General features: G+C 41.4%; 1 protein-coding gene across 2 annotated transcripts in view; it reads right to left on the minus strand.

The window, feature by feature from the left end:
- Nucleotides 1-26,626, minus strand: part of epas1b (endothelial PAS domain protein 1b) — an 81,340-nt gene that overhangs the window by 32,994 nt on the left and 21,720 nt on the right. For both annotated transcript variants that reach the window (XM_049600223.1, XM_049600222.1), the window contains exons 2-4: nucleotides 8,196-8,386; nucleotides 3,579-3,727; nucleotides 1,155-1,242 (exon numbers count right to left, since the gene is read on the minus strand). In XM_049600223.1, the coding sequence (XP_049456180.1) occupies nucleotides 1,155-1,242; nucleotides 3,579-3,727; nucleotides 8,196-8,386 (428 nt within the window). The remainder of the gene's footprint in view (nucleotides 1-1,154; nucleotides 1,243-3,578; nucleotides 3,728-8,195; nucleotides 8,387-26,626) is intronic.

Below are 26,626 nucleotides of genomic sequence, written 5' to 3' on the forward strand. Positions count from 1 at the left end.
GAAGAAGAGAACGTGAAGGCAAAGATTGGGAAAGTAAAGAAGAAGGCGGCTAAGAAAAAGGTTGTAACAAAGAGAGGGTAGCAAAGAACAAAAAGAATATGAAGAAGCAGAAGAACAGGAAGAAAAAAGAGGGCAAAGGAGAAGGTGAGAAAGAAGAAGAATGAGAAGTCGGCAAAGCCAAGGAAGAAGGCAATGCCGAAGAAGAAGGTGAAGGTGAAGATGAAGAAGGTGGCTAAGAAGAAGGCGACGATGAAAAAGAGCGGGGTGGCGAAGAATAAAAAGAATAAGAACAACAACAAGCACAAGAACAAAATGGAGAATACTGATAAGATGAGACGAAAAAGGAGAAGGTGAGGGGGTGAAAGGACAAGGTAAAGAAGAAGCCAAAGAAGGTGAAGAAAAAGACAGAAGGCGATGGCAAAGAGGAAGAAGCAGCAGCAGCGAAAAACAGGAAGGCTGTGGCGGCAAAGAAGAGGGTGGTGACGAAGAACATGATGAAGAACAACAAGGAAAATAAGGCCAATGAGAAGCCTGAAAAAACTAAAGAAAAAAATAACACTGTTATGAGCACTTGAACACTAAACTCCTTTAACTACGTTTAAGGCCTTACACAAGTTATAAAGTCAAAATTGTCAAATCTCGCAATTCTGTTCTCTACGAAGTAAATGTTGGCTTTAAATGTCGTACAAGTTTTGGGAACAAGTCTCCACAAACCAGGGGCCAAATGTCCAAATGTTTGGAGTTGACTGCAGTTCATTTTACTTATTTTTGTATTCGCGTGAAATTTCTTCTGGCAAAAATTTTACTACGACAAGATGTCTGAAAAACTACTGGATAACATTTGAATATTTCTGTCCTAACGCATGCTCCCCAGAGACTCAACTCCTTCTGTTCGGGACTTTCCACACTACATGTATAACTCAGGCCAAAATGTCACTTCAGTCAGGACCATTTAGTCACATGAAAGCCTGAGGCAGGGAGAACAATCCTCCCTGCCCTTCCATGTGCCTACATGGAAAGCCTAAGGCAGGGAGAGCAGCAAGGAGGTGCTGGTGTGGAGGCAGGTTGCAAAGCGGCTTGCAGACGAAGCAGCAACAGTAGGCAGGACAATTTGGATGAGAATATCAGGTGTGTGGATGAGAGTTTGTGCTGACCAGATGTCTTCAGGCTGAGATTTTCTCGTATCTCTTCGTGGTCACACGGATGTGTGAAGTCAAAGATGCTGTGACCAGTGAGGTCCACCTAAAAAAATGCAAACAACTTAATTTAATGAACAGACACAATAACATTTTTACATAAATGCATCTCTTTGTTGTTTCTGTCTCAACACTCAACAGGTTCAGACGTACTCTGTTTTTCACTTCTCGCAGCAGCAACAGAGTGCGAGTGATGACAACCAACAGGACTGAACAAATAAAACAATGTGTGTCACTTCTCGAAACTCAAATTGCTTCAAAACAAACAGAAGCTCGTCACCGCAGAACTCCACATTTGACAGTAAACTTCACCCCTTCTGTGATTTGCTTTTCCAGTCTGCGGCAGCGAATGACAAATTGCTGAGTGTTGGAACGTCAGTGTCTGGCCTGAACACACACACACACTGCTGGCATGAGAGGTATTTCACACAAACACAACAGGCTTGTCTGACTGACACTTTACATCCATGTCTGATGGTCATCACCGTCTCCCTGCTCGGCTTCATGTCCTCCTTATTTCTTCTTTTCTCTTTTAAATTATATGAAACCATAAACAAATAATTTATATGTTACAAAACGGGTGTAAATACTTTTCACTGTAGGAAGTAGGAGAGATATTTAATTATAAATTTCATATTTGTAAAATACCAAAGAATTAAAATAATAGGATCTGCATGCAACAAGTTTTATTTAATTCTGGACAGGACCTCTGTGGAAAAAGTTAAATTAAGTTGAAGTGTTTTATCTTGTTTTGTGCTTTAAATTTATGCAGAGGAGTCTGTTTCAGTTTTTGTTTTTAACTCATACAATTTGGGATAGAATCTAAATTTTCGTTGTTTTTTTTTTCCTTTTCATTTCTTTCTTGTTTTGTGATACATTTTTTTTTAAATTTAGTTTTTTGTCATCACTGATGTTACAGTTACTGTACAGTAAAAATGCTGTTGGTGACAGAATAAAATAAAATTTATACATTGAAAAAAAAATACTGATAGAATATCTGAGGTTTTCATCATGACTGTTGGAGTTGCTGTATAGTATATATGCTTCTGGTGACTGAATAAATAAAATTCAATACATTTAAAAAAATATTGATAAAATATCTGAGGCAAAAAAAAATTCACAACCATACTTACACCTTTTTTTTTTTTTTATTTAATAGGATTGACTGCGTTTCAGCAAATAGCGTAATATAATAATGACATTTGGTTGAATAACATCGATCATCTCAGTACAATTCAACGATCTGCAGGGAAACCTTGGGTCCTGACATTCATGTCCACCAAAAAAAACCGCTGCAGACCAAGTACAATGACAATCATGACAATCCCTGATAGCAGGGACCCTGTTCCTATCGAGGCATGGACACAGCACCTCTGGTGGTGTTCTGTGGTGTACTGTCAGCAGATCTTTTTCCTCCTGTGTGTTGTGTAGTGGGGTAACAACACGTCCAACTGATGCTTGATCAGAGGGGGATCTGGGGACTTTGAAGGCCAGGTCGACACTTGAGCTCTTTGTCAAGTATCTCTGACCATTTCTGAGCAGTGTTTGCGGTGTGGTATGGCACCTTTGCTTGACAACTTAACACAAGGCTCAAGGAGTCGACCTGGCCTTCAAAGTCCCCAATTCTGATCGAGCATCTGTCGGACATGTTGGTACCCCAGCTCGCAACCTACAGAACTAAAGAGATCCATCACCAATTGTCTGGTGGTCAATAGTCCCTTTTACACTGCCAGATTTTTGGCGAATGTTGGGCCATTTTGCCGGCAAGCTGCGAGCGTTTAGACACACAGAGCCGGACTGCCCCGAAAAAGGCACAGTCTGTATAAACAAAAGTAGGCAGGCAGCATTTTGCTGCACTCCCTGATTTTGTTTTTATACTGCCAGTGCTGAAAAATGACTGATTGGGCTTTCCTGCAAATTTGCACAATTCCTTTTTAAAAAGGGCTCATGCCTTGGCAGGTCAGAGACCCTACACTTGATGAGGCATAGACACAGGACTGCTGGGGTGCCGGCATGCTCCATGGATGCTTGATCAAATTAGGATCTGGGGAATGTGGAGGCCAAGTTGACGCCTTGAGCTCTTTGTCAAGTTCCTTGGGTCATTCTTGAGGAGGTTTTGTGGTATGACACTGTATTGTAACGAGATGATCAATGGTATTAACTTTTAATGTTGTGGCTGATCGCTTTACTGTGACATTTGTTATGTCTGCCTGGCGTGTTTCTTACATGCTGTGCTAAAAACAAATCCTGGAAGAGGACTGGAGGAGCGAGCACTACGAGTGAAGTGACCCACATTCATCACTTACACTGTGGAGCGTTGCAGTTTCAAACGAGTGCACGTCTGCTTTGTTCTGATCTTTGTTTTCCCTGACCGTTGTGTACCTGCGTGAGCCCCATGAATTTGTTGATGTTCTCGGACAGGAATATCATGTCGCCGTCTGATGTTACCATGGTGATGAAGCCCTCTAGAGACTTCAGGTACAGACTGTCCATCTGTCCGTCCTCATCGCTGTCACAGTTGCTGCTGCAGCCTGCGGGGAGACACAAAAAAAAAACCCAAATTATTTCTTTCTTTCCACACTGATTATAAATGTGTGTGTGTTTCTGGGTTTCTGTGTGTGTGTGTGTGTGCACGCATCAGGCTTCTTTTCCTTCTTGAAGCTTTGGCTCAGGGCCAAAACAAACGAGTGCAGCTTCTTCCTGCGTCTCAGGCCACTCCCAATCCCCGACCCTGACAAATTACACCCAAAAATACACGAGCATTCACAATAGCTGCCCACATTTGAACGTAAGTTACACATTATGCAATTATGTTCAAAAAATGTACGGCACAGTATCCAAACATTTATACAAAGAAACTCCAGTGTGTCCGCTGTGGCTCGTTTCAAAGCTAGCTAACACAAACTGGCCCCAGTGTGTGTGTGTGTGTGTGTGTGTGTGTGTGCGGACAGTGGCTTCACGCTGAACAAAGCCCAGTAGCCGATGGGGGCGGAGGTGCTTGCAATTCCTCCAGTGTGCTTCCCTGAGATAAGAGAGGCCAGTTCTCAAGGCTCCCGGCGTGGCCTGGGGCTTTAGTTTGGAGCCAGGCCCAGATAGCGTTAACCCCCGGGGGAGCCCAGAGCTTTCTCATGGGCCCAGGGGAGCTGCGGAGACTCTCAGGGCCCGGTCCAAAGACCAGAAGCACCTTTGGCCCAAATACTTAGCTGTGATTACCGGTCATTTGGACAGAGTTACACTTTTCTTCTCTCCGTTGTTTTTCGTGTTGTGTAACTGCCCTTGTTTCAAAATAAAAGGGTGCAGAAAAGAGCGTCTGATAAGGACAGCGGCTGTTCAGATAATCACTTCCTTTTTATTTTTTGACATTTGTTCCGTTGTGCTGGACAGAATGGAGTGACAGCACAGCGGGGTCATATGAGACGCTCACTGTGTGCGATTTGGGACAGTATGTGACTTAGTTCACTGATTCATGACTTGACTTTGCCTTTTTTCTTTCCTCCGTTTGCTTCTCTGGCGCCTGCTCTCACAACAGTTTAAAACCAAAGACTTGAAAAGACTCGGAGGTCCAGTGTGTAGATTCAGGGGGAATTAGTGGCATCTAAAAGCGAGGATTGCAGATTGCACCCATCTGAAACTTCTCCTGGCTGGAATTCCTGTAGTGTTCATTGTTCAGGAGGTTTTTATCAGGAGCTCAATTATCCAGAGAGTTCTCTTCCTTTCAGTAAAAATGCTGAATAAAGCAGTTTCATGTTGAAAATCAGTGTTTCTCCTAGTCTGTTTGGCATGTCGTAGACGGTGGCTCGCCCACCACATGCTAACGTGTGCTCATCTTATTTCTGATGCAGAGGTTCAGGAGGTTTTTACTGTGAGCTGAATTATCCGCAGAGGTTTCTAGCTCTCCAAAACAAATTAACTAGGTGATTAAAAACGGCAAAAACACTGAATAATGTGGCAAATCAGAGTTTCTATGATGGTATTTGGCATGTCCAGGATGGGCCGCTAGCGTAGCACCTGCTATTCTGTGCTCACCTTTTTTCTCTGATAACTTAAGATCCAGATATTTGTAAGGTTTTTACCATTAGCCAAATTATCCACAGAGGTCTCTTCCTCTCCAAAACAAATACACCTGATGATTTAAACAAGGAAAAATACTAAATAAAGCAATTTTACATAGAATTAGTCTGTAATGCACATGGACCCATCTAGAGCCATGGTTTGTCCATTCTGGGGTACTGTAGAAACATGGCGGTGCAACATGGTGATCTCCATAAACGAGGACCTGCTGCCTATGTAGATATGAGCAGCTCATTCTAAGGTAACAAAAACACAGCAATTCTTATCTTCAGTTGATGATACACTAAAGAAAATATACATATTATTTTAAATTACACTTCTGCCAATATGTCCCCCTAAATCCTGCACACTGGACCTTTAAGGGTACGTCATATATGACAAAACTTTAAAATAAACCCTGTTCTTATCATCTCCTCTTTCATCTGCAGTGCAGTCATTTAAGTCTCAAATTTAAAGTTTTCTATGTCAGAAGTTTATGACAAAGCACTACAAATATATGCAACATAAAAAGAAAGATTTCAATGCCAGTAAATAATGTAATGAAACAACATGCAGACAACTCAATTTTAACAACGAGCAAAGCAGAGGGTTAAAACTCTCGACGACTAAATACTCCTTATATTTCAGAACACAGATGGTTCATGATATTTTTAAGACCCAATCAGTTCATCACTGTACATCTTTAGGTCCCAGCTGAGCTTACGTTACGTAAGAAAGGTGTTCCCTATAGCAGCTCGCACATGTGCTCTCGGGTGCATCTGTGTGTACAAGTGTGTGTGTGTGGGTGTGTGTGTGTATGTTTGGCGCCAAGGCAGCCGGGTGTTATGGCTAGCAGGGGTAATGCCAGCATCAGCTGAACGATGGGCAGAGCTCCGTGTTTCCTCTCCAATCTCTCCTCCCATCACAGAGCAATCAGACCGGCCTGATAACGCTCTATCTGCTGCTGCTGCATGTCACGGCTCTCCTCGTCCTCTCCTCCCCTCGCACCAACCGCTTTCCTACCCTCATTACCTTTACTCATCCTCCTTATGCACTCTGTCACTCTTCCTCATTGACTCACTGACCTCTACTTCTTCACAGATACATCTTCCTGTCTCCATCCCGCGTCATCTCTCCTGTACTCTTTCCACCTGTGTATGTCTCATGACTTTAAGATTTTAAGAAATGATGCCGTTTTTAACGCTGAAATTAAAAAGTCATTTAATCAATTTTTGTGGATTTTTCTGGGCAACAGTGATACTGAATCTGGAAAATCTTTCCCAATATCATTTTTTCAATGTTCTGAGCATCACAGAGTTTCATTTACCTTCATTGTGCTGTGTGGCAGGTGAAGTTTGAGAGGCAGGTATCTTGAAATCTTGGAACATGAAACTGAAACTATGCAGAACTAGACACCACCAGGGGTAAACACAAAACATGTCTGGTACATTTTCCTTAATTTAATTTAACGCCACACAAAGCTCTGTGCACATCTGAAACTGTTACGCAAACATACAATTGAAAGTTTAGCAAAATGTGTTATTTTATAATTCAGATTAATTTAAATTTGCTCCTTTTTTTATTTATTTATTTTTTTTTTTTTACAAAAAGTGAGGCCTGAGCATCATAAGATAATATACAGATGATTATAATTGTAAATCAGTAAAAAAAAAAAAAAAAAGAATTAAAATAAAGATACAACACACAAACAAGTATAAAATAAAATAAAATAAAATAAAATAAAGGAGAAGGAAATACATTTGAAAAATAAATAAATTCATAAAAATTAAGCAGGTAAATAAATTTAAAAAAAAATAAGGGGAGCTTCTTTTTACAGTCACAAAAATATAATAATAATATAATAATTTCTTTTTCAGTTTTTATAATTTTTGCTCAATTCTTTATTTTATTTTTTTTGCCTGTTATTATATGTTATGTTGTAGAAGTCTAATTATAAAGCGCTTTGAGCTGCTTACTGTATGAAAGATGCATTATAATACAAACTTATTGCTTCATTTTCTGATTGATGACAGAAATAGGAAGCAGCGGTCACTGTTGTTTAAGGAAACACTGGTTGTATGTTTCACTGTTTCCTCAGCACACAATGCAGAGCAATTTATAACAAGACAATAAGTTGGCCATCGACAGTTACATAAATTAGGAAGAGAAAATGGCAGCTGGCCGTGTAAAGATTTATAGATAAGGTTCAGCTCTTGTATTAATCAAAATACCTTCCTGCTTCACCGGCAGGCTGTTGTTACAATGGCTTGTTGAGCAGCCAATTATTGTTCGGTGTCACATAACCTCATTTTAAATTACAGATTAGGATCAGATAAGGCTCTTAAACTAAAACATGAACAAACAAACACATTGCTACACAAGGTAATGATGCGGTGCAAAAGGCTACAAGGCGCCTGGAGCTGTAGAGCTGTGTGATGACCAATTTAACCATTTAATTCAGCAAAAATATGGCCCAGAGCAGGTTTGACTTTTAATGAACCAGGAGGAAGTTTAATGGTGTTAATGGGCAGACAGGCCTCATTTCACCACCTTCTCTCCCATGTCAACCGAATGCTCAAACTCTGCTAGAGGAAAAACAAACTGTGTCTCTACAAGCCGCGGTGCTGACCAGTGAGTGACGCTGCTGCTGCAATTGTTTAATTTTGTTCTTCTCTGATCTCAATTCGAGACAGTGGAGGAATGTCAGAACAATAGGTCTGTTTCTTTGGCGAGCTTCCTCCGCTTCTAATTTTAAATAAGATGAGAGGAAGGAGAAGCAAGAAAGGGTCCGACACATACCTTCCTACTTTACTGGACGATTAGTCACACACATACCATGACACACGAACGCTACTTTCCTTTGTGTGAGAAATGTAAATGCACCAGACTACAGTATGCATGTGAATATGTGTGTGTGTGTGTGTATGTGTGTGTAGTCTACATACATACCCGTGGCGAGCACTTTGCGCGTGCGCAGGAAGCTGATAGCCAGCCTCATGATGGAGGCCTTGTCCAGGTGAGAGCTGACGCTGTGGGGTAACGGCAGCTGGTGAGCGAGCTCATAGAAAACCTCCGTCTCTTTGCTGCGCCTGCAGCGAGCTGCGTCCCGAGACTTCTCCTTACGCCGCTCTGAGCTGTTCCTGCACAGAAAGCACAGACAGGAGGACGGTTACACCTTAACCTTGTTTGGTGACACTGAAAAAAATGCCATTTTACTAATACTTATTATTAAAGAATTTATCATAAATCCCCATGTGATTCCACAAGCACCAAGAGCGACTGTCAGTACTTTTTTATTTATTTTTTTACAAAACTTGAGGCCCGAGCATGATAAGATAATATACAGGTGATTATAACTGTAAATCAGTAAAAAAAAAAAAAAAAAAAAATTAAAATAAAGATACGACACACAAACAAGTATAAAATGAAATAAAATAAAATAAAATAAAGGAAAGGAAAATCAGGTAAAAATTCGGACATGTTTGTTGTGGCAAGTCAAAACACTCACTCAGGGAGTGAAAGTCTGGCTCTGAAATCTCACGTCTCGCGAGATTTGAGGTGTTGCAGGAAGTTACCGCTGGAGTGACCTTACAAACGCGAGGAGTTACTCTGTTTGGAGTAGTAAATTTTTACCTGATTTTGACCAACTGGATCTGGATGAGCCATTTGAATTTGATGAGCGCCCGTATTTATTTGAACACGGAGTACACGGACGTACACGGACGCAGAGCTCATTGAAACTGAAGAGCAGACGAGGAGAGAGGGAGCAGCAACAGGCAGAGGAACATGTCTGAATCCAGCTAAAGGTAAACACACACGTTCATTTCTCCTTTCCGTTGTGTTGTCAGATAATTATACTAACAATCCGAGCCTATCTGTGTGAAAAAAATGCACTTTTAGTGGACGTATTTTGACGTTGTTTGACGCTGTCTGAGTGCCCTATTATTTAATATAGCACGCACTCACGGGCTGCAGGCAGGTCAGCCCTAGCTTCATACTGGAGAAATGTCACATATTGAACATCCTATCACTCATTTAGACAAAAGTAGATCAGAAAATAGGGCCCAGGTTGAAAAAACATTAGTTCCCCTTTAACACAATTGTCATTTGGGGCTCTGAGTCACACTGCCACTGTTTGCCAGTAATTAAGGTACACTGTCGCAAAATGTGACCACAGTGCACCTACATTAAGAGAGAATAAAAAGAGTAATTTATATGGAGGGATAAGATGTTTTACAATATTTGAAGGCAAAAAATTAATATAGGGTAAAAAATATATACCTTTTCAATCATTATTATCTTTAAACAAACCTAATACGAAAATATGAAATAAAACAGTAAAAAAAGACAAAGAATAAGACCAAACATCAGTGCTAACATATGTATTTTCTGGAGTCGAGGCTGATGACACAATTTAAAACAAGTATTAAAAAAGAGACTCACTTTTTGAGGATAGAGCTTTGATTCATGAGATTTTTTTTTTTTTTAATTCCCTGGACGCTTTACTTGACCAAAACAAAGATGAATACTAAAAAGAAAAGTAAAATGAATATAACAAAAACAATACTACTACATGAATATGAAGATTTGAATTCATAAATTCTCCACAAATACTGTACACCAGGATTCTCTACTTTCTTTGCCTGCTTTGACACTTTTCATGGCACTAAAAACTGTGGTGAGCTGCTACAAAACCCTCATGTGGTGTCTAAGAAGCTGCTGGAAACACGGCAGTGACTCGTTAAAACACAACCAGTTTTGTTGTTTGTTGGTCTGAACAGTGGTCTGCAGCTTGAAATATGATGTACAATGCCATCATGTTCCTCTGGTGATTACGCTGGGCAGAAAGGAGCTGCTTAAGTGAACCTGACTTCAGCGTACAGTAGTTGCCGCCGGGTGCAGGCACATATTTGACACAGCAGACGTGGCTGCAGAGGGTACCGAGTTCATGAAATGAAGCCATGTGGAAAACACAGTTTCTATCTGAGTTCAGCCAATTATTGCTCTAGTCAGCTCATGTGTAACTTTAGAAACGTTGACATGATGCATATGAAACATGAAAATGTGACGTATTTGTTGTTTGCAGAAACTAAATTCATAAATTCTCCACAAACACTGTGGACCAGAATTTTCAACTTGCTTTGCCTGGGGGCCACTTTAGCAAAATGACAGGAGGCCGGGGGCCAGTCGCCGCAGCCCTGCACAGGTCAGGTGCACGCAGGGGCATTTCTAGTATCTAAGGACATTTGAGGTTAAGCCTGGACCTCTGCCAAGGGCTCCGAGAATCCTCTTGACACTTCTTTGAAAAACAAGCTGTTTTGATGGTATTTATGGACTCTGCACTCTTGACACCTTATTGACATTAAAAGTTAGAAAAGAAAAAAAAAAAAAAAAACGAAGATTAAAAGAATTAATTTATTGTGAATTAGAAAAGGGTCGGGGGCCACCCAGCATCCTACGCCCATGTCGCCCACTAACACACACTCGCACACGTCCACACACAGGAAGTGGAGAAAAGAGAAATGATCATAATTTTAGCAGCAGTGAAAAACAAAATGAGAAACATAGATATAAAGTATAAATTGGTGCTTCAGGTTATTTTTGGTTTGAGTCATTTACTTCAGTCTGAATACACAATAAAAGCCAGTATGTTTTTCCTCTCGATCGTATCCGCCCAGTCCTAAAAAAATAACAATTTTAACATTTATATTACTAATGCTTTGACCTTTTCTGAAGCCTACTGTGTGCTGTTCCAAAACAAATTCATCACAACACTGAGACAAACTATGTATCTTTTCAATGTCCCTCGGCTCCCACACGTTTTATTCAGCAGCAAAACTGTTGTTTCAAAATAAAAATGATAATAGTCCAATATGTAATCCTGACTCTGATGACTCATGGCACTACTGTGTCCAGTTTTGTGTGTTTGTTTAACTTGACTTTTGATTGAGCAAGTTGTATTGAGCAAAATCTAATCTGAACTTCGTAAACAGAGGTTACCTGTTTGGAGCCCAGCCACTGAACACACATAAAGATAATATGTTTTAATAGAAGACAATTTGTTTTTTACAAAGAAATGGACAACAGCTTAAAGAAGGTCATTATTTTCATTTCCTCACGTTAATTCAGTTGCTGCTCAAAGACGAGAATTTTTGGCCAAAAATAATGGAAACGCCAAATACAGTGTCACAGGATAAAAACAGTTATTCCGACAATCAAACTGCAGTCCAAATGTCTGTCTCCGGGTGACTGAGACACAACATTAAACAAGCCCCCATCTTCAGCAGCCTCAGAGACAGATCACTGGATGTGCAAACAATCTGGTTCATTTACAATCTCAGATGAACATAACGGGATCCTCGTGAGAAATCAGGGTGATTCAAGGCCAACAAACACATGACAACACCTCTACACTCATTAAAGACACCAGAATATGATCACTAACCTCTCTAACTTACAGGAGAAAACAAGCTTAGTAAATTACGTCGGCCTATTGACAGTAATGCTCACAATATGATTTCATGTCAGCCTAAATGACCTTCATCAGATCTCCATCTCATCCAATCCAGCCTCATTTTGAAGTTGTCGAATACCGGCACTTGGGTAGTGACTTCCACTGTCAGAAATAATGAAATAAGCTGTCCTTTCAGGTCAGCATGATACGCAGCCGGTGGCCTCTAACAGCACCTGGCAATGTCAGGGGATATTCGGCCCTACAGCACCGCAAGTTAAGGGGGCCAAAGTCCAAGTAGGGTGGGTGGGAGTGCTGGCAGATGGGTCCAACAATCACCGACTTTCACCCAGGAGGCCAGTGTTCACCTCCCATATGAACAAAACGCTGAACCCTGTTCTTTTTTCCTAAACCCAACCACATGATTTTGTCGCCTAAACCCAACCACGTGCATATGTTGTTGAAGGAAAAAAACTTCAATTTGCAGGACTGTGCATTTCAGGGAATGCATGTATCAGGCTGTAGTTGACACGGCGTCCCAGAACGTGAACAACCAGAGCACCCAGGGTACCTTGCACGTCATATCTGGATGTGAAAGTCCATGACCAAACGTCGATATGTGACGAGGTCAGAGGGAGAATGTGTCGTCTTATCAGTCTCCCTTGGCTTGTTTGTGTGGGCCATGCGGTCATGGTGACGTATATGCCACTCTTGCCACTGACATTTTGCAGCGGATCCGGCAGATCTGCCAGCTCTGATAACTGTCAAATGGTCTGTGGTCCATATGTTGGCAGTCATCGATATACGCCAATCACCTGTCGGATCACCTCTCACATATGCACATCCACAAAAAAAGACACTTGGGCAACCACATAATCAGCACGGTTATAACAAGCTTCCTACAGACACTACATGAGACATGCAGAATGCCCAAATCATGTCAGCAAACAGAACTCTGGGTACGTATTGGTTTATTTTTCTGGCCCTCTGCTCTGAAACGAGTCAGAATTTGATGCCAAAGCTCAAACAGACAACCAGTCCAAAAGTTCAGTATGTGGTCAAAGAGAGCAGCACAACAAACCATATTAGGACATCACACATGGAGTTTGGCTTTCTCTGGATCCTGTCTAATGCTCACAATCATACTTACAGTACAATATGTATACTTTCTACACAGTGGATGTCTGGCTTCAGATTTATTAAAAAAAGAAGCATAAAGGGTTATAAATAACCACAGCATCATAAACATAACAGTGCAGGAGCTGGAAACAAGGCAGCAGGGTTTGTAATTCTTTTGGCAGATATAGTGATTGGAGTTTAAGTATCTCAAGGTCTTGTTAACAAGTGAAGGTAGATGCATCAGCGGTTTGGCATCAGCAGTGATGCAGGCGCTGTATCACTGTGAACTTTGGGTAGTGACCAAAAGAATGAGATCCCGGATACAAACAGCTAAAATGAGTCTCCTCTGTAGGGTGTCTGGGCTCAGCTGTAGAGACAAGGTGAGGAGCTCAGACATCCAGAGGGAGCTCGGAGTAGAGCCGCTGCTCCTTTGCGTCAAAAGGGGCCAGTTGAAGTGGTTCAGGCATCTGATCAGGATCCTCCAAGGCACCTCTTGTTAGGTGCGTGTCCAATAGTTTGGAGACTTTGGGGCAGACTCAGAACACAGTGGAGGGATTATATATCTCATCTGGAGTGGGAACGCCTCAGCGTCGCCAGGAAAAGGGACGTCTGAAGTACACTGCTCAGCCTGCTGCCCCCGCAACCTGGCCCGGGATAAGCAAATGGAAATGGATGGATGAATGAGTCATGATTTTAGTGGGAACGATAATTTCTGCATTTCACTTTGCCTGAAAAAATATAGAAAATGATGATGATGTGATTTCTGCTGGGGTCTGCGCCAACTAAGCATGTTCCCTGACGTCTGGAAAATGATTTGTAGCAACACAATGCTTCATCTATGACGATACGTTGCAACAAATTTTATTATTTATTTTTTTTTAAATTGCAGCTCCTGCAATAGATATTGCACTTGGCCATATTGCGATTTTGAGTATATTCCAATTAATTGCACAAACTGAGCTGGAAATGCACAAACTGCCTGAAGTTTGCATGGCAAGGAATGTAAAGACAGACAAAAACCAATAAAACTAAACTGTACTTTACAGTAGTTTTAAGTATTGGTTTTATGTTCAAGGATACATTGGACAAGTATTACCACCAAATGTGGCTGGTGGCAGTAAAATATATTATCAATAGCCATATGTTTATTTTGTTAACACATTTTATTTCTAAAGATCCCTGAAGTAACTTAAGGCCATTATTCTGTCGTCAAGACATAAACTCAAAGATGTGTTAACAGAGTGACAGTTGCTGAATGAGTCACTATGGGCTTCATGAACACTACACAGGTCCCACGAGGAGGATTCCACAGACCTAAAGAAAGCATGTAGAGGTAAAAACTTTATCAGTTCAAGGTTAGAAACATCTCCCTGAACAAAGAGCTGTTCAACTTGTGATCCGTCTGCAGGCTCTATGATAACGGTAACTTCAAAAGCCACATCAGATGAGGTATGGCTGAGCTCTGCTGAACTTTAGATGCCCTCACTCTGTGGTGACACCTTGCCCTTTATCACTGTGCATCACGTCTGTGCCAAACCTGCAACATGCAGGACCAGTTGGCAAAAGAAAAAGTTGGCATTGTACAATTCTGCACACTGCAAATAAGATACGCTTGCAATTTTCATTCGTATCATATCAACATTTCGAAGTGACGTAGTACATGAGCTGACTCTGTTATCGGGAGGTGGAGGGGATGATGGATGGCGTGTTACCAAGGCAAGATGCCTGCCAAGCTGGGGAACACTGTTGATACCAACAAACAGCACAAGCAGTATGGGTGCAATTAAGAGAGTCATGGCTGTGTTCCCAGCAGCTTTTAAGGCACCAAACATGGGTGGATTGAGGTGACTCATCTCTGTTTCCCTAGTGGAGATAGTGGCATGAAAAGTGATACCAAGACATTGCTGCTCATCCAGCCAGGATTTGCCCCAGTAAAGTAGGGGATCCTAACCATAACCGGGTGTTTTTTGTGCCTGAACCTAACCAGACTGTATCCAGGGGACAGTCGATCTTCTACATAGCAACGCAGGCTACAGGCTTGGGCAGCATCTATTTTTTGATACCTTCATACCTTTCTGACATGTCACTGGGGTATATGATGGTATTTTTGTAAAACATATAGACAAAACAAACCCAAAAGCTGAGCTCCTGGTGATAGATGATTGTCACTGATGTATGTCATTGTTGCTGATATACAATTAGCCTATTACTTATACAGGTCTTGCTGGGCTTAAATAGTTACAGCCCCATGAAATACTGAACGAAAACAAGTGCCATTCTTCCACAGATTCTTGCTGGAAAACCCAATGACACTTGTCGTGCTGGCATATTTCTTTTTTACTAGTCCTGTAACGTTATACCCACCACACGCAGTCACCATCTTTCTCAGCTCAGCTGCCTGTTCCAATATTAAAGACTGACCTCTGGTAGCGCATTCTGTGCACTACATTGCCACAATACAGCATCTCCCTATCAGCTTAATAAAAAGAGCTGTGTCTGTATTTCTAATTGTAATGAAAACCATACCTTTGGGATTTCTAAATACTCAGATACACCAAAAAAAACAACAACAGTGCAAACGGACAAACATTACAGAAAAAAAAAATACAAAAACCAAATGGAAAATGAGCTGATGTGCAAACCGAAACTCATGTGGCCACACTGTAGGACATCAGTGCAGAGACTGCTGAAAACTCAGACTTCAATGACAAAATAAATGATCTGTGAAATACTGAGAAGCACAAGTTCACCCACAGATGTGCATGTCTGCACTCTAAGTAGAAGCTGGTTTGTCTGAGTCCATTTGAACTTGAGCCAGTGTACCACCACCTTATTCACTCGACCCAATGTCACACATCATTACTGCCAGCATTGACAAAAACTACACACACACACTCATTTGTAACTCAAGTTTTTGGTCCCAGAGAGAGTCACATAGTGCAGCCATATTCTAAAGAGGTCAACATGTTCTAGACACCTGGCTGCCCACCTTAACGGCCGGAACACCTGATCTCATTTTCATTATACCTATAAAACTGCTACAAGATTTTAATACAAAAATCAAATTTGGACATTGTGTGCGTCATTATTCACTGCACCAGGTGCTGGACTCAGTACAGTGTGGTACAGTAAGTTACAGAGTATACAAGATATTCTGACTGATGATTTGGTGAATGTTTTAAGTAACTGTGGTGTTCTCTAAATATTAAATATCTTAAATATATCTTAATAACTAAAATGATTTTCAATGGAAAAATAAGGGTTGAAATAAAATCAAATAACCATTTTCAACATTTCATTAACACACAAAAGTCCCTAATTTGCCTTTTATTTGCAGTCATTTCCTGAGCTTTCCTCATCACAAAGAAGCAGGAAATACAACTTTTTATGTATTCAATCCAACATTCCAATCTTTCTCCAGCTTCCCAAGATCATCTGTTTCAAATAGACCAGTTGAAATATTCTTCTTGCACATGATGTCATATTTTTCCGATTCCGATCCCTGAACCTTAGCTATCTGCCAATACCGAGTACTGATCCAATACCAGCGCGTAAAATAAAAATGGATGGGATATGAATTGTTGTACATCTCAACTCCTAAAACTCTATGTAAAATATTAAGAAATAAATGCATAATAGTAGAATGAATGTCATAAAACTTTTATTATTATTCTTATTTATTATTTATTATTATTATCCAGTGTTGACACAGATCAAGACACAGGTTAAAGTGCAGCCACACAATTTGGTAAGAAAGACATTTTACAGGCTACAGTAGAATGCTTTTTAAACTCTGCTCCGTTTCCGTTTTGTTTGCCTGTAGTGTGTGCATGTGTAATGACGTGAGGCATTACGTGGTATCGGATTGGTCATAGGCTGTACTCGCCGATACCCGATACTGCATTATCAGAGGCAGTATCAGAGGCATTTCCGATACTGGTATTGGTACAACTCTACTTAAAATGAGCTGTTTGTATCTATATTGCAAGCATGTCTTCGTGTGCAGAGATCTCCACGTTGCACTGCCACGTTTCTACAGTAGCCGAGTGTTTTGTGGTTTGTCGGCCAACGTAGTTAGCAGCCCCTCCGCAAAGAGAACGATGGAAAACCACCATTTTTTTTAACATGAAGCTGCTTTATCCAGTGTTTTTACTAGATTTGTACCGATACCAGTATCGGAAATGCCTCTGATACTGCCTAAAATGCGGTATCGGCGAGTACAGCCTATGACCAATCCGATACCACGTAATGCCTCACGTCATTACGCATACGCACGCTACAGGCAAACGAAATGTAAACGGAGCGGAGTTTAAAAAGCATTCTACTGTAGCCTTTAAAATGTCTTTTTTACCAAATTGTGTGGCTGCACTTTAACCTGTGTCTTGATCTGTGTCAGCACTGGATAATAATAATAAATAATAATAATAATAATAATAAAAGTTTTATGACATTCGTTCTACTATTATGTATTTATTTCTTAATATTTTACATAGAGTTTTAGGAGTTGAGACATACAACAATTCATATCCCATCCATTTTTATTTTACGTGCTGGTATCGGATCGGTACTCGGTATCGGCAGATACCTAAGGTTCAGGATCGGTATCGGGAAGGAAAAGGTGGTATCAGTACATCTCTAGTTTTTACTGGTTTTTATCACGTGGTCCTTATTGTTTTGGAGAAGATGAGACCTTTGCAGAAAATTCAGCTCACAACCTCCTGAATGTCCAGCTCTTAAGTTAGCAGAAGTGAGCACACATTATCAGGTGCTGGGCCAATGGCCCTTTGTCGACATGCCAAACGGCAACACTGATTTGTAACTTCAAACTAATTTATCACCTGGTTCATTTGTTTTAGAGAGGAGGAGACCTCTGTGGATAGTATCCTGAGCAATGAACGCTAACCAGGAGATGTTTTAAGCTGGTTGCAATCTGCATGTAAATAAATATACCCTGCTGCAAAACACATTTGATATACACATTAAACAATAGTGTTGGTGGCTTTGATGGTTTGCATTTAAAAATGACAGTCTCCCCTCTGGCAATGATCTCGACCCTTCGAACACAGAGACAGAACCTACACAGTCAAATACACATTAAGGAGAGGACAACATACAATTAACAGGAAAGGCAGAGCACAGAAGCGCCATTATCTTATCTCATCGAATACATGTCCCATCAGTGCGTCTCCCTGCTCGTCCCTCTGCACTTTAAACTCATTAACCCCGACTGACCATCACCCAAACCCTCATTACTGATGAGCCAGCAGACAGCAGAGCAGACAGCCACCAACCGCTTCCACTCAATCAAGTCAACTGGAACAGTTAGCTTTGACTAGCTTCTGGACGTCTGTGTGTGTGCGTGTGGTGCCACTCTTTGATAGTCTGCGGCCATTGTTGCTGCAGGTCCCCACAGACTATTTCAGGATTTGAAACAATGGGAGTCACAGCGCTACAACAGGGCACCGAGCCGTTTGATGTACTCACTGACCCCTCGCTCGTGTTCATACACACGCACATGCACACACACCAGAGGTCAAAGGTAATCGAGTGCATTTACGCCTGTACAGTAAGTAGGCTACAGTGAAAAACAACCGATTTTGCTGCTCGCTGGTATCGAACAGTGGTTTGCAGCTTGGCAGGCATCTCGCTTAGGTGACACACCATCCACCATCCCCTCCACCTCCTGATGACAAAGCCAACTCATTTTACGGAACTATGAAAGTGTAAATGTAACATATTTGCTGTTTGCAGAAATGTACAATGATCCTCTGGTGGCTGTGCTGGATAGAAAGGAGCAGTATAAATGAACTTCAGCGTAGAGTAGTTGCCGCCGGGTGCAGGCACATATTTGACACAGCAGACGTGGCTGCAGAGGGTAGCGAGTTCATGCAATGAAGCCATGTGGAAAACACAGTTTCTATCCGAGTTCAGCCAATTACTGCTCTAGTCAGTCACTCAGCTCATCCCAACAAGAGTTGGACAGTTATCAAACATCCCGAAAATCACTTGAAAAGGCTTTTGTCAGCCGGATTTACTTTTTAGGGATGCATCAAGACTTTTTTGTCCTTTTTTAGCCAACAGAGAGCGTCAGGTGGGAGTGTGATGATGTGACATGGAGGATCAGTTCAGTATCTCGTTATTATCACTGGCACAAGACGCTGTGATCGACTAACTGCTGTATGATCACAATCTATTTCACCTTTGTGTGTTCAGTATTCAGGTCAGCGCTGTTTACTGAAGCTAATGAGGGATTATCATGTAAAGAATGTTACACTGATTTATCAACCTCTTTGATTTCATTACCACAAAAGGTCTTTTATACGAGAGTAACAGGGCAAATGGCAGATTACAAAGAAATATCAGGAGGAAAAAAGTCATAATATTTTTAGGGTAAGTGAGAATAAAGTTGAGGAAAATTTAAGAATAAAATTTAAGTAATTTAAGTAATCAAATTCAATCAATACCAAAAATGTTTCGTCATGTATGTGTTTCAGAAAAACATCAGCACTGACCTACACATTTTCGATGGTCTTTTAAAACTCTCAAATATCAATATTGGCTTCAAGAATATGGGATAGGCTCAGAGAGCAAAGGGCATCAATGTGAGACAACTGCCACTGGAAAATTTTACAGCACTGCCATGACTCAGAGCTCAGTCATTGTCATCCTGGCTACCGTTACCGTACTATGACTAGTAATAAAGTTTGTTTCCCAAAATGTTTGACTCATCCTTTAACATCATGTGACTCCTTTCAGTCAGTGTAATCACAGATGGATTAGAAAACAACGCTCAGTAGAGTTCAGATCTGCACCAGGTGTGTGCGGAGGCATGTCGGTGGGAACAGGCAGTGCAGGGCAGGCTGTGCCCAACGTGTGGGTATGTGTGTGTGTCCAACAACACAGTCCAACTTTTGGAACGTAGCAGTGTGCAACCAAACACAGCTGACGTATCTTTCCATTCTCCCGTAAATATCTGTCTGTCGTAAATATGGAGAGGTTGGGCTAAATGGGCGGAGCTTCCCAGCATGCAGTGAGACAATGTGTTCAAGGCCGTAAGCTGAACTCAACTGTTTTTAAAGGGGTTGTAAATCACTCACCTTTACCTACCTACCTACGTTTACTGAGGTGTGCCTGTGTGAATATCAGTGTCTGACATACAGATGTGCCAAGGTGAAATTAAGAGCTCTTTTTGATTTAAAATTCATCTCTTCACCCTGTTTTTGCCATTGAGAAACCTGAGCTCACCACAATATACATTTTTATAGTTCAACAAAATTAACAAAAACTTAGTTGTAAGATATGTACTGAATGTTTTTATGTTCATATGACAGAGTTAAATGCTCAAAGAACAAAACTTTTAAGATACTGTATTGTACTAAGAGTTTTTAGTGCAGGCAGTTTCTGAAAAAAAATGAAGTACACGCTTAAAAAACAGCAGCCATGGAGCACCAAGTTGCTTCGTAAGTAGAGCAGGCATCCCATATACAAAGGCGCTGTGCTTGCTGAGGCTGCAGCAGGTTTGAGTCCAGTCTGCGGCCCTTTGCTGCATGTCATCCCCTCTCTCTTTCCCTCCCCTTTCATGCTTAGACTATCCTATCCAATAAAGGCAAAAGGCCAAATGGGCAGGTTGGAGCAGGCGCCCCATGTGTGAGGGCTTAGTCCTTGCTGCAGTGGACCCGGTTCGGTTCCAGCCTGCGGCCCCCTTTGCTGCAACCTGCCTCCGCGCTCTTGTAAGTTGGCACAAAATGGGCGCAAAAGTAGCACCCAGCGCCTGACCGTGTGTTTTCCAGATGGTTAAAGGGGGCATGTGTACAGCCTTTCAGAGGAGTCAGCAGTCATTGACGGTATAAAACAAAATCACCGCAACCATAAGAGGTCCTTTAGCGCACTCATAAATTTGCACACTAAATATTAGGCTGATAGGACCAGTAGTGTGCTAGATTAGCTACAGACAGAGAAATACACACACGTAACGAACTGCATCATCCCCTCGAGGCTTACACCTGGAGATATCGGGCTTTTCTGCCTTGGGTTTGAGTTATGCAGCGTATTTATGGCATCTACGGGCTCAGTTTTGTACTTATCCTGAATTTATTTTGTTATCCTAAGTATCTGTACAAACTTTCATTAAATCCTCTGCGTACAACGAGTGTTTCTGCACAAAACATTTACAGCTCAGTGCAAAGCAAAGCTCCTCCATCTGTCTCCTAATGGATGCCAGTGCAGTCAGTAATGACCGGCAGGTATGTGCTGCTGTTGACACAAGCAAAACTAAAAGTGGTTCATAAATAGTACTGCCAATATTTCTCACGCAAACACTCACAAGCTTCCTGACATAACATTTCAACTGCAGCCCATTACAGATACGTGACCAGTGGCCAGCATGTCTGTCACAGCAGTGTCTCATGATGATCAGGCGGTATTGTCCCACGCATCCTCTCAGTTGCCCTTCAGCTACAAACCGACGCATGAGGACACACAATGACCACAACCCAAATTACTTTCACACCTGACACACCACGCACTGAGCAAACACATCATCAAAACACAAAGATGAACCCTTGCATACACAGTGAGGTCACCACTGTTGAGTGATCATTTCTATAAAAGATGGAAACAAATAGTCTGAATTTTTTTCTTATGCCAAAAGAATACAGTAACCTGAATCCAAAAACACATATTGAACTCCGAGCTTTTGGCACCTTTATCAAAACATGAATCCAACACGGGACAGTTGAAGCTGCAGAAGTGAAAACCTCACATACATCACTGCTCTGATTTCTGTTCTCGCCAGAAAATAATGTAAAACCAGAGATAACGTTCTTTGTTCTGCTCTGATTTATTGGCACATCTCGACGCTGCTTTTAGACCTGTGAGAATTGCAACCTGCAGGTTCCAGCTGTTTCCATCATCCTAAAGGCCCTAAAAGGAAATATGAAGTCAACCTGCAGCCTGCTGGGAAGGGTTGTGTTGCGTTTGTGCTCATAATGACTGTTGAGACTGTTGTGGTCTGAGACAATTAACAGATAGATGGATAGCTGTGGTGGACTGATACGAAATACATTTTGTCACTGCCTTTATTTTTTTACACTTTTTTGGGCTCTGTACTTCAATTTACTGCAACTTCATCCTCCTACTTCACAACATTTCAGGGGGGGAATATTGTACTCTATACTCCACTACACTTACCAAACTGTTCAGTTACTGTTACTTTACATAAAGAAACATCTGACCAGCTGATAAGCAACAACAAATTGTTAAAGAAAGCCCCAACCTTTTTGACTCTTTACAAAAAAGTGGTGTCAATCTGAAGCTCCTTGTCATATTTCCCAGTGCTCGACAGTGCGAGCATTTCACTCACATTTGTGACTAAAAATAGGTGTGTGTGAACTGTAAAAAATATTTAGGGGCACATATGTGCATAAAAAATCAGCCGAAGCAGCCTATATTTTTGTCAATAAAAAAATATGATAATCTAACCACAAATGTTGGAGGAACTTCAGCTGCCTTCCCTCTTCCCTCTTCCCCGTGTGACACGGTTATGGGCGGTTTTCCAAGCCACTGTTGGCACAATGAATATAAGTCCCACTGTCGGCAGCGTGGAAATAAGTCAAAGTGTGGAGGAGACAGACCAGGTTAAGTGGTGGACCTCCGGGGAAGCCTGCTCCGTTCTCCCCGCAATTAGGGACTGTTCACAGGGACGGTTTTTGCTATGGACAATGTGGGTGACCGCCCAGGGCGCAATCTATGTGAGGGCGCACGAGTGCCCTCCAGAAAAAAAAACAAAAAACAAAACTCTTCAGTGTTCTAGACTACCTCTCATTTCCATGTCAAGTTAGTGGAGTGGGCGCTGGGGTGCCCCTATTATCATGTTTCAACAAGCAGCAGAAAGGAAAGGCGAATCCTGGTGGTTCGGGGGCGCCCAGGGGGTAAAACTAGCCAGGACCGCCTCTGACCGTTCGTCACGGTACCACTGCTGGGCAGGGTGGAAATAAGTCCTACAGAGTTTCAGAGGACCTGGAGAATGTTTTAGGATAGTAATAACATTATATACGATAATCATATTGCAAAGATAATATATATAAGATAATAACATTAAAGACAAAATTAAATTGCAATACTTTTTCAAAACTTGATGATTTTACCTTTCTGTACATTTTGTATACAAATTCATTAAATAATGTTGCTTGTAAATGTCTATTTGCATCACGTTTATTATGGGAAACACATTATTTGATCAATTTACATTGTGCCCCTAAAGTTCTTTGTGCGCTCCTTACTTTTTCAACTTAGGAGCACATGCGCTCCTTGGGAAAAAAGTTAGCGTCAAGCCCTGTTTCAGATGTCCATGAGCTGCTACCAAGCAGCAGCCTCCAGGGCTCGAGGCTGGCTCAAGAAGTCAATCAATCCCCATAGATCCCAGATTAAAATGTCCAAATTTACAGCAGAAGAAAGAAGAAGAAGAAACTATTCTTTATTCATATTGTCATACACACACAGGCATGAACAGGACCTATACATGCATTAAATGGAGAGATGTCAGAGTAAAGGGGGCTGCCCATGAACATAGACAAGCACCCTGAGCAGTTGGGGGTCCGGTACCTTGCTCAGGGACACCGCAGTAGTGCCTAGGAGGTGAATTTGGACCTCTCTAGATACCAGTCCAAGCTCCATATTTGGTCCGGATAGGTACATGAGCTGGCCACCCTTCCATTCCCAGCGTAAGTTCCTATTGACTGAGCTACTGCCTCCCCAGAAAGAAATGTGGTAAATGTGGTACAAGAAACATTTTTGGTCCCTAAGGCAAATTTTAACAATCATAACAACTGCACAGGAGGTGAATTTTTATATAACTCACCACTTCACATTTAATTACAGCTCAAAGTTTTGCTTTTTTAAGGGCAGGGCCTCTTTGAGTGACTTCTCAGGCAGGTCCACCCTTTGCTCCTCCACAGCCTCTCACCCATATGTGATCACCTCTGGCTCCAAAAAGCCAAGATGGCAACGACTGTAACTCCAGGCTTCAGAATGGGAGTATACAAACTAATGGATGACGTCACGGTAGCTACGTTCATTACTTTTACAGTCTATGGTTGTTGGCAGATTCACTAGAGAGACATTTCTCCTCTCAACTTCTCACATGGTCTCATTTAATCAACTACTCTATTAATAACAAAATCATTATAAATGTTAGCCAGGCATGACCCCACGGTTTGGTACCACATGATGAACTAGCTCATTGTATATAGAATAATTGAATCTAGCTCCACCCTTGACTACTACCAAATATTCTGCGGAAAAGTACTTACTTTAAGCAAATCTTTCCGATAATACTGATATAATTCTGACGAACAGAGTATTTCAAATCGTCATTTTGGTACTTCTACTAAAGTGAAGGATATGAGTACCTTGCCCACCACCGATGGAAAGATAGATAAGTAAAAAGATGGACAGAGAGACACAGAAAGAGAAAAGGGCAGAAAATACATAGCTGGCATTCTGAAACCTCTGTGACAGAAGTAACGCTGTCACTCTAAACCACAGCGAGTAACAAGGCCAGTTAGCACACATGAGGAAAGTGCACACACACACACACACACACACTCACATTGAACGTGGTGACAGTTGTAACGTACAGCAGGTTTTAGGGTTACAGATGATAGTGCTTTTTTTTTAAAATACTAACTCATTTATTCAAACTGAGGTTTTGTTTGAGGACTTTTTCTTCACAGTAATGACACCTTAAAATGTAGCGACAGACATTCGTAGCTTCATTCAGAAAACTCAATAAAAGCTTTGAATGTTAAAAAAGGACTTTCAGTACAGCCCTATTTATCCGTAATAATCTGTCATTTAATTGTCCACAGTCGCCCACATTAAACATGTTTTCACACCATACAACCTGATTAAGCACTTTGTGCTTCTAATTATAGGGTGCAGCTGATGTTTACAACTTTTACTGAAGTCTAATGACTGCTCTTGCAGCCATCCATCAACGCCATCAGCCCGCCCAACAGGCTGCAACACATCTGAACAATGCAGCTGATCCAGTTGTTTCTTCTACCTGAAGCGAGCGTCAATGAGCTCCTGTGCTGTCCATTTCAAAACCATGTGACAGCAACAGTCCTCGACACTCGCTCATTTTCTTTCTCTAAATACCCTCCAGCTCTTTCAATCACTTCTCTTTCTCTCCATGTGATTAAAGTGTCAGTTAATGCCTCCTAACTGGGGCATGAGGGGACGCGACAGGCGCACACATTCTCAAACACACAAGTAAGAGCTCGGTCCAAATCTTAACAAAGCAATCGAACAGAAACAACAAAGAGAGGACATATTGTGTCTGTTCCCTCTCTGCTGGCAGTAATGAGACTGTTGGTACAGTTTGCCCTGCAGCGCTGCACAAGGCTTCATCTGTCCCTGTCTGTGTGTGTGTGTGGACAGTGTGTGTGTGTGTGTGTGTGTGTGTGTGTGTGTATGTGTGTGTGTGTGTGTGTTCAGGATTATCTCAGACTGCATCAGTGCTCAGGTTCTAATGTAAGAAAATTAGCTTCATCTTCATTCATTTATATGCAGCTGACATAGAGATGACATGCAAAAACAACATAATGATCAATAAAAATTATAATGTGTTATGGCAACATCTATTTTTTAATTCTGAGATGCAGGTGATTTAATCTGTTGTCTTTCATTTTCTACATGAACACATGCAACAAACTTCTTTGCTGTGTACAGATTAATGATGAGAAGCGTTGACACTTTCCACAAAATGAAGGAAAAAATATATATTTCTGAGAGAACAATATAAACGTCAGCTGAGATGATAAAGTAAACACCACGAAAGGTTTGTCACACATAAAAATCAGCTCTACTCCCGCTTAAGATATTTTTTCTTTTATTGGTTTCAGCCTTTTTGCATCTACTGCACAAGTGATCCAAATGTTTTGTTGTGTTCTTTTACATTTTATTAGGTTTTTTTCGTGTGAGATTTTCTTATTTTTATCCTTTTGCTGAGGCTGCATTTTGGACCTCTGCCTCCAAATACACTTTTTCCACACTCATGCTGGTTTGGCTTGACTTGATTTGACTCGGCAGGGGTTTGTGTCTCCTTTACAACAAGGCTACCTGTTTGAAGGTGTGTCTTAAACTGATGACAGCTTGTCCTGAGTGTCGACATTTAAGTGCAGCGAGCTGATCCACAGCTAAAGTCGCTTGTTATTTTGCTGCAAGTGTTTTTCCATCACACAGCACGGCAGGTTAAGAAGGCACACAGCTCACCTGTCGGAGGTGTGCTGTGTGCAGAGGTGCAGTAAGAGCCTGTTGTCAGCAGCTCCTCATGTAGCATCTCGCTATGGCCTTTTCTGCATCTACTCCTCCTCCCTGCAGTGTTAGTTAACTTGTTTTTTTTTTAGCAGAAAAGCCGCTGACAAAGTTCCACTAATTCAGCGATGAACACATTTAATTTCCTGTAGCTTCTTCACAATAAAAGTCTCCTGTTATTTTGTTATGTTAAAGCTTTTATTGTGGCGCAACAAAAAATGGAAATGTTGAGTTTTCGAGCAGCATCTTCACACAACTTCTGATACGGCTGATAGCGAAGATGAAACAGTAAAATAAAGCAGATATCTGAAGTAAAAACGGGACACAGGAGAGAAAGTAAACGCCAAACCACACCAGATTCAGTTAGAAGCTACAGACGTACCGAGAGCTGAACACACAGACTGATAAAAGACACCTTTCTCTCTGGTCTCCAGCAGACAGAGGGGAGTTAAGTCCTGCAACACTAACGCTTGTTTAAGCGGGAAAAGGAGGA

The sequence above is a fragment of the Epinephelus fuscoguttatus genome, linkage group LG16 (genome assembly GCF_011397635.1).
Source record: "Epinephelus fuscoguttatus linkage group LG16, E.fuscoguttatus.final_Chr_v1".
Lineage (NCBI taxonomy): Eukaryota > Metazoa > Chordata > Actinopteri > Perciformes > Serranidae > Epinephelus > Epinephelus fuscoguttatus.